Raw genomic sequence first — 13671 nt, forward strand, 5'->3', positions numbered from 1 at the left:
ATTGATGACATTTTCAATGCACAGAGATACCGTGACCACATCCTGAGGCCCATTGTTGTGCCATTCACCCAAGACCTTCACCTCATGTTGCAGCATGACAACGCATGGCCCCATATTTCAAGGATCTGTACACAACTCATGGAAGTTGAAACCATCCCAGTTCTTGCATGGCCAGCATACTCACCGGACATGTCACCCATTGAGCATGTTTGGGATGCTGTGGATCGGCCATTACATGTTCCACTTCCTGCCAATATCCAGAAACTTGGCACAGTCATTAAAGAGAAGTGCACCAACATTCCACAGGCCAGAATCCACAACCTGATCAACTCTATGCCAAGGAGATGTGTTGCACTGTGAGGCAAATGATGCACATGTCAGCGCGGCCTCTTATTGTGGGCAGCCTAAGGCACACCTGTGCAATAATCATGTTGTTTAATCAGCATCTTGATATGCCACACCTGTGAGGTGAGATGGATTATCTTGGTAAAGAAGAAAGGCTCACTAACACAGATTTGTAAACAATATTTGAGAGGAATTGTTATTTTGTGTGTATAGTAAAACTTTCAAATCTTTGACTTCAACTCATGAAAAATTAGAGCAAAAACAATAGTGTTGCGTTTACATTTTTGTTCAGTATATAAACATACATATGTGTGTATATATATATATATCCATCCATTTTCTACCGCTTGTCCCTTTCTGGGTCGTGGGGGGTGCTGGGGCCTATTTCAGCTGCATTTGGGTGGTAGGCGGGGTACACCCTGGACAAGTCGCCACCTATATATATATATATATATATAAATATTTTTTTAATGTACATATGTGTGTATATATATACACGTATATTTGTATACATTATATGACATGTATATGTTTATATGTATATATAATGTATGCATATACTGTATATATGTATATAAATATATGTATGTAAATGTATATGTATACGTATTTATATATAGATGTGTATATACGTGTGTGTAATATGTATATAGGTGTGTATATAAGTGTGTGTAATATGTATATAAGTGTGTATATACGTGTGTGTAATATGTATATATGTGAATCAGAAAACACAGGATGAGATGTTGAACAGTCCCTTGTGCCAAATGTGGAGAGTACTCAATTGAGATGTCCTTGTTGTTGAGAGTGGTAAACAGACAACGTGAGGGTGTGGAGGGTGAGTTGTGTGGGATATGAGACTTGGTCAGGGTTAAATTCCAGGACAATTGGACAAGCGACACATCTTCAGTAGTGTGCCTTACATCATTGGGTGTTTCGGCCTTCAAACACTATACACCCTCCACAAAGGTGGCCCGTCGAAGGATGATCAGTCCTCAGCTTGTGTCCCGTGCTCAACTGCTTGCCCCTGTTTGGCGAGAGAGACAGCCTTCACACTCCTCAAGACCTCCTCCTGGGGACGCACCTCCTCCACCATCAGCGTCCTCCCCTCTGATGTTGTAGCATTTTTCCAGGTTGGTTCTCTTGCAGTCAGGCCGAAGCCTCCTCTTCCCTGTTGGACCTTTCCCACGATGTCTTTGTGCCTCAGGGCTGCTGTAGCTTGCTGCACCGCATCGGATGGTGTCCACCTCCGCCCAGTTACTAGGGGCGGTGCAACAGTGCTGATGGTCTTGTCTCTAGAGTCCTTCAGTGTCATCTGGAGTCTAACTTTAAAACACTTGTATTCCTCAGTTAGACTAGTGAGAGGTAACTCACTTTGATCCCTTTGCCGTAGAGGCCGATGTTACTTAGACATTGTGGAATGCCAAGCCACTTTTTTGCATATTAAGTGATGGTTCGCTCCATCTTCTCCACAGTGGTTACTGGGACTTCATACACAGTGAGTGGCCACATTGTCCGGGGGAGGAGTCCAAATTGTAGGCACCAAAGCTTCAGTTTCCCTGGCAATAGAGTTGTCGATGTTATCCAGGCTCTTCGCGATCTCTTGCCTTAGTTGTTCTACTTGTTTGTCCTTGAGGCTTGCGTTGTACCATCTGCCCAGGCTTTTGACAGGCTGCTCAGACACCGTTGGAATTGGGTCTTCGCCGATGTAGAACCTTGTGTCTCTCAGCACCCCCTTGATTATGGAGATGCTTCGAGATTTGCTAGGCTTGAATTTCATTCGGGCCCACTCGATGTTCTCCTGCAGCTTTCCAAGAAGACGCTTAGTGCATGCTGCAGTAGTGGTTAGTGTTGTCATGTCGTCCATGTATGCCCTGATAGGTGGAAGACGTAGCCCAGCCCTGGTTCGTTCTCCACCCACCACCCACCTTGAGGCCCTCATGATGACTTCCATGGCCATTGTGAAAATCAAGGGTGAGACTGTACAGCCTGCCATGATGCCTACTTCCAAGCGCTGCCATGTTGTGTATATATATATATAGGTTTGTGTGTATATATTTGTATCCGTATACATATGTATATATACAGTGGGGCAAAAAAGTATTTAGTCAGCCACCCATTGATTGTCAATGGGTGGCTGACTAAATACTTTTTTGCCCCACTGTGTATAATCTTATGGAAGAAACATTTCTGCTGCTTTGAGGTCCCAATGAGCAAACACTCTTAAACACACAACCAAGATCTCAAATTAGTTTCTTCTGGACAACTCTCAATGTTTGTCAGTGGACCAGCCAGAACCCAGACCCAAATTATTAAACCGCACCCTAAAATGTACATTAACATGTGGTGAACAGCTGGTCTTGCTGCCATCTCCCGGGCTGAAGGGCGACGTAGGTGTGTAATGAATCAAGCAACAACTTTATTAATCAAACGAGCATCACAGCAAGTTCTGCAGTACTTGGAGTGGATCTAGTCAAAAAGATACATATTCCTGACCAGATGTCATTTCAGGTCTTTGAGTTCAGAGTACCCCAATTGACTCCGTCAGGCGCATGTTCGTGTGTGTGTGTGTGAGTGTTTCCTACACATCCGCCTTTTCAACTAATTGTCGACATAATCTAAACAGACCGTCTGCAGGTTTACTCAACCTTGCTTTTGTGAAGTATATTTTAGCCACCTGTGCATGTGACACGTAACGACCATACTTTATTACCTTCCCAAGATGATGAACCACAGTTTAGGAATGTATTCTTTCACTATATGCAAAACATGTTATTTCCTAGACTAGCAGCACCCCCTTTCACCACACTTTCATCCAAACTTATATTCATAAGGACTCCATGATGATAGTAAAGGTGCATCCACAAAGTATCGTGCAGGTGGCTCCCAGCATGCACATCTTTATTTTAATACATTTCCAAACATGAAGAAATGTTCATATGATTATGGGTTATTGTGTGTAGAATTTCTGAGGGGGGAAAAAAATGAATTGGACCTGCAGAATTTTGCAATTTGTTGCAACATAAAATGTGTTAAAAGTGAAGTCCCTTCCGGGTGCCCGTCTTGGTTGGGGCCTGCTGGGTCTGGTCCCTGCGTCTACTGTGGTAGCTTGGTGCTGCAGGGTATTCCGAGGTGCTGCGAGTCGGCCAGTTGTTGGGGTAGCGACCTTGTGTGTCAGCAGGTCTGTGATCGTCTTTTAATTCTTTTTTTTAATTTTTTTTATTTATTTTTTTATAAATAGATTTAATTATTTATTTATTCTTATTTTTTTTAAATATATTTTATTAATATTATTATTATTATTATGTATTTATTTATTTTATTTATTTATTCCCCTACCTCAGGGGGGGGACTCGGCGGGGCGGTTGCTGGTTGTTCCATCTCCATCGTTGGGGTCCCTGCAGGTGGGGTGGGTGGTTCCTGTGGCCCCGTGCTGGGTGGTCCCGTGGCGGCCGGCTTGGGTGGGGTGGCCGTGGGCTGGCCTCTCCGCGCTCTCCGGGGGTGGGGGGGGGGAGGGGGCTCGTGGGGGCCCTGTTGCCGGTGGGGCGGGGGCGGTCTTCCCGTCCGGTTGCGGGGGGTCTCCGGGCCCCTCGGGCGGGGCGTCCCACCTTTCTGTCCGTGTGGGGTGTGGTCTCTCGCTGGCTTGGGGTCTGGCTGCCCCCTGCTTTTCTCGTGCCTTGTCCTCTGCCGGGTGCGTCTGTCTGCGGCCTGCTGCTGGCCCTTGTGGGCGGCGCGGTGGGCCAGGCTCTGGGGTTCCTGTCGCTGTCCGGCTTGGCTGCGTGGGGGCGGTGGCCCCTGGTTCCCTGGGCACCACACCTACTGTTTGTGGGATGGGCTCTCGGGGAGGCTGGGGCCGTACTCTGGCTCCCGCACACACTGGGAGTCAAATGTATTGTACATGCAAATTCACATATACTCACACACATACATACAGACATACATAGGTACCTACGCTCCCACATACATATACAAATAAATACAGTAGATATTTACACACTCAAAGTTCGTACATCCACACGCACATTCATTATACAAACATACTGTATACACATACTGTACATATACATTCACTGTAAAAACATACATATACACATACTGTACATATACACTCACTGTACAAACACACACATACACATACTACACATACATTCACTGTACAAACACACACATACATATACTGTACATATACATTCACTGTACAAACACACATACACATACTGTACATATACATTCACTGTTCAAACACACATACTGTATACACGTACTGTACATATACATTCGCTGTACACACATATACACATACTGTACATATACATTCACTGTACAAGCACACATATACACATACTGTACATATACAAGTACATATGCACACATACACTCATGCACATAATCACGTTTCATCAAACATATATTAACGTTGTTGCCCTAGGGTAAACTGGGTATAACACATGGCACACTGACAAAGCTTAACCTATTGTTACTATAACAATCTACAAGGTTAATGTAGGTTGCTTCTCTTTTTTCCCCTCCATTTTTCTGCATTCTTTCGTATCTCAAGTTATCATTACGTATATGTATTATTGCATTTGAACAATTGTATTGTTGCTAAAAAAGGTAAAGTATTGGTATTGTTTATTATCAATAGCACTATTTCTATTGGTATTCATATTGCTCCATTTTTAGTGTAATAATGCTCATTGTCACTTCTGTATTTTTTATTTTTATTTTCGCTAACTGCTTATTTGCTATTACTTTTACCATCATATTTGTACATGTCGTATTTGCTGATGTTGCTCTGTTGTTGTTGTTGTGTTTGCTGTTGTTGTTTTTGTCTCTCTGTCTAATCCCCCTCTTGTCCCCACAATTCCCCCCTCTGTCTTCCTTTTTCTCTCTTTCTATCCCCTCCTGCTCCGGCCCGGCTGCACCAAATGATAATATAAATACATTTAATAAAGTCAAAATACAAGTAAGGCAACAAGAGAAGTATCCTACACTTCTCTTTTGTAAAGTAAATCTGAACAGTCGGATGGAGGGGGGCCCAGAGAGGCCCCTAATGATGATGAAATTATAATACAGGGGGCCCTGTAAAGATTCTTTTCATGGGGCCCAAAATCCCTAGCGGCGCCCCTGCTCCTGACCACTCCCGCCCTCGACACATTTAAAGGGAAAATAGCAAAGAAATTGATATTGGCCATAAAAAGGCTTCTGTGCACATGATGCCCCGCCCACAAAATTGTAATTAAGTTTTAACCAGAAATATTTTTGTTTGGTTGGTCCATTTTTTGTTTGGATGCATGAAAAGACTTTTCACACACGGGCTCATTTTGCAGATGAAAAGGCATGCTTAATAAAGTGGCCATCTGCCCCCCTCACCCCCAGGCACTGGCTGACCGACGCCTACATCAGCTTCGCCGCTCCCTACTTCGTCTACGACGTATTCGCCATGTTCCTGTGTCATCGACACAAGCGCCAGCAGCAGGAGGGCGCGCACGTGGCGGCCTTTGTGCGTCGAGAGGTACTGATGGTGCTGCATCACGCCTTCATGGTGCTCTTCTGCCTCCCCGCCTCCCTGGTAACTATGGCAACCACCATCCAGTCACCTGCCCATCTATAGGTTCTAATTGTGTGTGTGTGTGAGGTGTGGAGGCGGGGCAAGGGTGATTACTTCCAGGGCCTTCTGCTGCTGGCTGAGCTCAGCACGCCGTGTGTGAGTCTGGCTAAAGTTCTGATGCAGGTGAGCTCGTCCGCTCATCCCGCCGTCCATCACTTTGATTGACAGCTGTCTTCTGCCGTCAGCTGAAAAAGGAGCACACTCTGCTGTACAAGGTGAACGGCGCGCTGATGCTGCTGGTCTTCTTCGGCTGCCGGGTGTTGCTCTTCCCCTACCTGTACCTGGCCTACAGCAGGTGAGCCTGCTGTAGTCTACGACGAGTCTGAGCTAGTAGGGGATTTACAGCACGTTGTGTTGCAAATACATAATCTCAAACTAAAACACTAACAATAAGCTTGACTCACCTGCCTTGACTAACATGAATTTGAAGTGCCATCCCATTCCAAACCCATAGGGTTCAATATGATGTGGGTCCACCTTTTGCAGCTATTACAGCTTCAACTCTTCTGGAAAGGCTGTCCACAAGGTTGCAGAGTGTGTTTATAGGAATTTTCGACCATTCTTCCAAAAGCGCATTGGTGAGGTCACACACTGATGTTGGTCGAGAAGGCCTGGCTCTCAGTCTCCATTCTAATTCATCCCAAAGGTGGTATATGGGGTTCAGGTCAGGACTCTGTGCAGACCAGTCAAGTTCATCCACACCAGACTTTGTCATCCATGTCTTTATGGACCTTGCTTTGTGCACTGGTGCACAGTCATGTTGGAAGAGGAAGGGGCCCGCTCCAAACTGTTCTTACAAGGTTGGGAGCATGGAATTGTCCAAAAATGTTTTGGTATCCTGGGGCATCCAAAGTTCCTTTCACTGGAACTAAGGGGCCAAGCCCAACTCCTGAAAAGCAACCCCACACCATAATTCCTGCTCCAACAAATTTCACACTCAGCACAATGCAGTCCAAAATGTACCGTTTTCCTGGCAACCTCCAAACCCCATCAGATTGCCAGATGGAAAAGCGTGATTCATCACTCCAGAGAAGGCGTCTCCACTGCTCTAGAGTCCAGTAGCGACGTGCTTTACACCACTGCATCCCATGCTTTGCATTGGACTTGGTGATGTATGGCTTAGATGCAGCTGCTCAGCCATGGAAACTCATTCCATGAAGCTCTCTGCGTACTGTACGTGGGCTAATTGGAAGGTCACATGAAGTTTGGAGCTCTGTAGCAACTGACTGTGCAGAAAGTCTTGGCACTATGCGCTTCAGCATCCGCTGACCCCTCTCTGTCAGTTTACGTGGCCTACCACTTGGTGGCTGAGTTGCTGTTGTTCCCAAACTCTTCCATTTTCTTATAATAAAGCTGACAGTTGACTTTGGAATATTTAGGAGCGAGGAAATTTCACGACTGGATTTGTTGCACAGGTGGCATCCTATGACAGTTCCACGCTGGAAATCACTGAGTTCCTGAGAGCGTCCCATTCTTTCACAAATGTTTGTAGAAACAGTCTCCATGCCTAAGTGCTTGATTTTATACACCTGTGGCCGGGCCAAGTGATTAGGACACCTGATTCTCATCATTTGGATGGGTGGCCAAATATTTTTGGCAATAATATATATACATACACTACCGTTCAAAAGTTTGGGGTCACATTGAAATGTCCTTATTTTTTAAGGAAAAGCACTGTACTTTTCAATGAAGATAACTTTAAACTAGTCTTAACTTTAAAGAAATACACTCTATACATTGCTAATGTGGTAAATGACTATTCTAGCTGCAAATGTCTGGTTTTCGGTGCAATATCTACATAGGTATATAGAGGCCCATTTCCAGCAACTATCACTCCAGTGTTCTAATGGTACAATGTGTTTGCTCATTGGCTCAGAAGGCTAATTGATGATTAGAAAACCCTTCTGCAATCATGTTCACACATCTGAAAACAGTTTAGCTCGTTACAGAAGCTACAAAACTGACCTTCCTTTGAGCAGATTGACTTTCTGTAGCATCACATTTGTGGGGTCAATTAAACGCTCAAAATGGCCAGAAAAAGAGAACTTTCATCTGAAACTCGACAGTCTATTCTTGTTCTTAGAAATGAAGGCTATTCCACAAATTTTTTTGGGTGACCCCAAACCTTTGAACGGTAGTATATGAATATATATATATATATATATATATATATATATATATATATATATATATATATATATATATATATATATATATATATATATATATTCATATATATATATATATATATATATATATATATATATATATATATATATATATATATATATATATATATATATATATATTCATATATATATATATATATATATATATATATATATTCATATATATATATATATATATATATATATATTCATATATATATATATATATATATATATTCATATATATATATTCATATATATATATACACATATATATTCATATATATTCATATATACATATACAGTGGGACAAAAAAGTATTTAGTCAGCCACCCATTGATTGTCAATGGGTGGCTGACTAAATACTTTTTTGCCCCACTGTATATATATATATATATATATATATATATATATATATATATATATATATATATATATATATATATATATATATATATATATATATATATATATATATATATATGTGTGTATATATATGTGTATATGTATATATGTGTATATATATATATATGTATATATGTGTATATATATATATATGTATATATGTGTATATATATATATATATGTATATATAAATATATATGTATATATGTATATATATAGAATAGAATAGAATGGACTTTATTGTCATTATATTTGCATATAACGAGATTAATGACTCCAATTTAAGGTGCGGAAGTGGGAACAAATATGGGGTAAATAAATAAATAAAATAAAATAAATTACACAACAGGCAATAAAGAAAAAAACTAACAATTGATATGCAAATATAATGACAATAAAGTCCATTCTATTCTATATATATATATATATATATATATATATATATATATATGGCTCACTGCTTGTGCCGGCATGTGTCTTGCAGGTACGTGTCCCTGCCCATCCATCAGGTGGTGCTGGAGGCCCCGTGGCAGTGCAATGTGGGCGTGGTCATGCTGTGGCCCCTGCAGATCTATTGGCTCACGCTCATGTGTAGGCGGGCGCTACGCCTCCTCACGCGGCGCTCAGACGCCGACGCCAAGAAGACAGCATGATGCTCAACCTTTACTCCTCCACTCAGCCTTTATTTTGGTAGATGCGGCAGGAAATTATGTCACGACTTAACACGTAAAAAAGTGAACGGGTTTGTTTAATGAGAAGAGGTTAGAGGTCAGTCTGCCTTCGCTTGGTTTTTCCTCCACACTTCATGTCCGCTGATGTAGGTCGCCGTCACTCCCAGCGAGTCATTCAACAACACCATGTCTGAAATAAAACACTTATTGATTCATCAATCAATACCATCTATTGATTCATCATATCTAGCAATCAATAGCATCTATTGATTAATGAAATATATTAACTAATGAATACTATCTATTAACTAATCATATCTATCCATCAATCAATACCATCTATTGATTAATCATATCTATTCATCAATCAATATCTATTGATTCATCGTATTTAGCCATCAATCTGTCATGTCTATTGATTAATCATATCTATTCATCAATAATCTCATCTGTTGAAATATCTATCATTAATCAATCCTATCTATTGATTAATCATATCCATATATCATATCTATCCATCAATCATGTCGATCAACGTGTATATCGTTTATCAATTGTATCTGTTGATAAATCATATCTATTCGTCACCCAATCCTAGCTATTGATTAAGCAATTGTATATTTTTTATTATATCTATTGATCACTAAATCCTATTGATTGCACATATATTTATTGATCAATTAATCTTAGATATAGATTCATCTTATCTGTCGAGAAATATTTTGTATAAATTGATTAATTATGCCTATTAATCAAGAAAAACTAATAATTGTATCTATTGATTACTCATATCTCTACTGATCACTCAATCATATGTATTGATCGGTGATTGTGAAATGAATCAGACCTGCGTCTGAACCAAAGTCCAAGTTTCCTTTCTGGTGGCTGATTCCCAAAAGTTGAGCAGGATGTAACGATGCTGCTTCTAGCGCTTCTTCCACACTGCAGCCTGCACATGCATGAACACACACACAGTTGAACACTCCTTGCTTCCTTCCATCCTTGCTGCCTTCCTTCCTTCCTTCCTTATCAGCTGACCTGAGGCGTGTTTGAAGTGACGCACACACATGTCCATGGTGGCGATGCTGCCACTCAGCGTCTGCGTGCCTTGAAGTGTTAGAAAAAGAAGAGTCAGAAGAAGATTCAAATGAAGAAGACCCAGATGAAGAAGATTAAGAAGAAGACTCAGACAAAGGGCGAAAAATAGTTAGAATAAGAAGAGTCAGATAAAGTGGAGATAAAAGAAGAAGAGTCAAAAGAAGAAAAGTCAGTTGAAGGAAAGTTAGAAGAAAAAGAGTCAGAGAAAAAAGAAGAGTCAGAAGATTCAAATGAAGAAGATTAGGAAGAAGAGTCAAACAAAGAGCCAGAAGAAGCGTTGGAAGAAGAAGAGTCAGAAGAAGAAGACTCAGACAAAGGGCCAGATGAAGAGTCAAACAAAGAATAGTCAGAAGAAGAGTAAAAAAAAGTGTCAGAAGAAGAGTCTGTTGAAGGAAAGTCAGAAGAAAAAGACTCAAAAGATATGTCAGATGAAGAAAAAGAAGAGACAGAAGAAGAAGAAGAGTCAGAAGACTAGTATGAAAAAAAGAAGAGTCAGAAGAAGAAAAGTCAAAAGAACAAGAAGAGTCAGAAAAACAAGAGTCAGAAGAACAAGAAGAGTCAGCAGAAGAAGTGTCAAAAGAACATACAGAAGAATCAGTAGAAGACGACGTGTCAGAAGAAAAAGAGTCAGAAGAAGAAAAGTCAAAAGAACAAGAGTCAGAAGAACAAGAAGGGTCAGAAGAACATACAGAAGAACAAGAAGAGTCAGAAAAAGAGTCAGAAGAATCAGAAGAAGAGTCAGAAGAACATACAGAAGAACGAGAAGAATCAGAAGAAGAGTCAGAAGAACAAGAAGAGCCAGAAGAAGTGTCAGAAGAACATACAGAAGAATCAGAAGAAAAGTCAGAAGAACATACGTAAGAACATACAGAAGAACGAGAAGATTTAGAAGAAGAGTCAGAAGAACATACAGAAGAACAAGAAGAGCCAGAAGAAGAGTCAGAAGAACATACAGAAGAACAAGAAGAGTCAGAAGAACATACAGAAGAATCAGAAGAACATACGTAAGAACATACAGAAGAACAAGAAGAATCAGAAGAAGAGTCAGAAGAACATACAGAAGAATCAGAAGAAGAGTTAGAAAAACATACAGAAGAATCAGAAGACGAAGACCAGTCAGAAGAAGAAGAAGAAGAAGAAGAGTCATAAGATGACGAGTCAGAAGAAGAAAAGTCAAAAGAACAAGAAGAGTCAAAAAAACAAGAAGAGTCAGAAGCAGAAGACAAAAAGGGGCGGGTATATGGGTATGGGCGGGGTAAGCGGACCTTCTACGAAAGCGTGCAGACCCTGGATCTCAATGACCTGCTGGCCCAGCATGTGGCGACCTGGAGGAAGGCCCATGGCAGCGATGGCGTCCGTCACCAACACCAAACCTGCACACACACCATTAGCGACCGTGGACAATCGTGACCTCTGACCTTGAGAACCCACCTGCCGGGTGAGCACGGTGAGCGATGCGCAGAGCGGCGGGGTTGGTGTGGATCCCGTCAGCGATCATCCCGTAAAACACGCTCCTCCCCTCCGGGATCCGGTCGCTGGTCAGCAGGCCCACGATGCCCGGGTCTCGATGGTGGAACTAGACCACATGACAGGAAGTTAGCCTGGGCCAGTGACAAGGTTCAGCGCCAAGGGGCGGGACCTACGGGCAGCATGGCGTTGAAGAGGTGGGTGATGAAGGAGGCGCCATGTCGGACCGCCTCCTCCGCTTGGGACAAGTTGGCCACAGAATGTCCTGCGGGAATGCGAGTGTGAGAGCGTGCACGTGGCGGCGCACGTAAGCGTGAGCAAGTGGGAACGCACCGAGCGACACGGTCACGCCCCTTCGGCAGAGCTCCTTCACCGCCGATTGGCTGCCCTCCAGCTCGGGAGCCAGCGTCACCATGGCGACGTCGTCCAGGCTGCCGTAGACCTCAATCAGGTCCGCCGAGCCTCCTGAGGCGAAGGTGCGCAGGAAGCGCTCGGGATGGGCGCCCTTTTTCTCGGCGCTGATAAACGGACCCTCCAGGTGGACCCCTGCCCATCACATCGGCAAACATCAACAATGTAGCACGCGACCCACCACCACCGCCAACACGGGACCTCACCGAGAACGCCCGCTCCGTGCCTGCCTCCATCGTGAACCTTGACCTGAGGCAGAACCTGAAAGACATTTTCTCAGACGTGAGGTGGGGGGGGGGGAGTGGGAGTGGGCGGGTGTCACCGACCTTGTGATAGACGTCCAGAGGAGACGTGACCAGCGTGGGACAGAAGGACGTGACGCCGTGCTCCAGAACCTTCCGGGCCACCAAGGAGACGCCGGCGTTGACGCCCTCGGCGACTTGAGAGAAGTCCACGCCGTAACCTCCTGCATGAAGACCACACACGTGTCACACACACGCACGCACACGCACGCACACACACGAGACCAGCAGCTGCACCATTCATCTGGACGTCGATGAAACCGGGCGCCAGGATGGTGCCCTCACAATCTACTCGCTTGTCGGCATACGCCTTCTCGTCGAAAAATAGCTTTTCAGGATCCAGAATCTTCCCTTCGCGCACCCACAGGTCCTCCCTGCACGCGCGTGCGCACACACACACACACACACAGGTCAGGCGTGCACGTCAGCGGCGGACGCGCGCACGTCGACGTCACCTGAGCAGCCGGTGGTCCCTGAGGATCCTGCAGTTGACGAACTGCGTGATGGGAGCCTCGGACACCGACTTGTTGGACGGCATCCTGCACTGAAAACACATCCGAGCAGATCATCTCGTCTTTTCGCACTCTTCGCTCACTATGTGTTTGCTTTTGCAGACGACTAATCAACCTTTATCTTACCTTATCTTGTCTTACTTCAGACTTTGACACCTGATCTTCTTCAGCGCTCAACCCAAACCTGGAAGTCAGTCCGCTAACTGCAAACTGCGATATGAAAGTTGTTGTTTGAGTCGCCCATGCCTCTGCATTCACTCAGACAAGTTAGGAGGCCAAGACGACGGATAAATATGAACTATTAGCTTACAAATGTCCAATCGGCTCCTGCAAAATAGCTACAAATTTAACTGTAAGTGTCAAAGTTCGAATCTCGTCAAACAGGAAATAGGTGGGGACCGGCTTCCTAAAAGTGTCTTTTTTGTCAACACAATTCCGCGCGTTTTAAAACTTACCTTCCGTCTTCTTGGCGCTCTCAAATCTCAAACAAACGTCTTAAAAATCAGCTCTTTAATCCTAAATTGTCTGCTGCTTGCCGAGGAAGTAGACGACAGGACTCCATTGGAAACAACCGCAGTCATGTGACCGCGCAGGTCAGCTGACAAAAGCTGACTTTTTTTTGTTGTTGTACGTCTTGAGCTAATTATTTGAATGAGTCAAACGCGTGTCAAAATAGTGAAG

The 13671-nt window shown here is 43.3% G+C and overlaps 2 protein-coding genes across 3 annotated transcripts in view; one reads left to right on the forward strand and one right to left on the reverse strand.

Moving 5' to 3' along the window:
- The window catches only part of LOC133652065 (ceramide synthase-like), a 12217-nt gene extending 2624 nt beyond the window's left edge, over positions 1-9593 (forward strand). The window contains exons 3-6 of one of the 2 annotated variants that reach the window (XM_062050414.1): positions 5725-5917; positions 5984-6052; positions 6142-6251; positions 9014-9593. In XM_062050414.1, coding sequence (XP_061906398.1) covers positions 5725-5917; positions 5984-6052; positions 6142-6251; positions 9014-9182 — 541 coding nt within the window. In that variant the 3' untranslated portion in view covers positions 9183-9593. Of the gene's footprint in view, positions 1-5724; positions 5918-5983; positions 6080-6141; positions 6252-9013 lie in introns of both variants that reach the window. The other variant, XM_062050413.1, reaches the window with a different exon arrangement.
- Positions 9182-13609, reverse strand: amdhd2 (amidohydrolase domain containing 2). Its single transcript, XM_062050394.1, has 13 exons — positions 13446-13609; positions 13117-13200; positions 12934-13022; positions 12716-12852; positions 12503-12642; positions 12383-12437; positions 12099-12311; positions 11942-12030; positions 11730-11874; positions 11564-11671; positions 10239-10307; positions 10048-10149; positions 9182-9390 (listed from the first exon to the last, which is right to left on the reverse strand). Exons 3-13 carry the CDS (start codon positions 13014-13016, stop codon positions 9299-9301), a joined length of 1233 nt encoding a protein of 410 aa, XP_061906378.1. The 5' UTR covers positions 13017-13022; positions 13117-13200; positions 13446-13609; the 3' UTR covers positions 9182-9298.
- Positions 13610-13671: the final 62 nt, after the last annotated feature.

Source organism: Entelurus aequoreus, linkage group LG06 (assembly GCF_033978785.1).
Source record: "Entelurus aequoreus isolate RoL-2023_Sb linkage group LG06, RoL_Eaeq_v1.1, whole genome shotgun sequence".
NCBI lineage: Eukaryota > Metazoa > Chordata > Actinopteri > Syngnathiformes > Syngnathidae > Entelurus > Entelurus aequoreus.

Coding starts and splice junctions, on each gene's coding strand:
- amdhd2 (XM_062050394.1), bottom strand. CDS start 13,016: ATGCCGTCCAACAAGTCGGTGTCCGAGGCTCCCATCACGCAGTTCGTC. Junction 12,643..12,715: donor CATCGACGTCCAGATGAATG/GTGCAGCTGCTG, acceptor GTCTTCATGCAG/GAGGTTACGGCGTGGACTTC. Junction 12,438..12,502: donor CTCTGGACGTCTATCACAAG/GTCGGTGACACC, acceptor AATGTCTTTCAG/GTTCTGCCTCAGGTCAAGGT.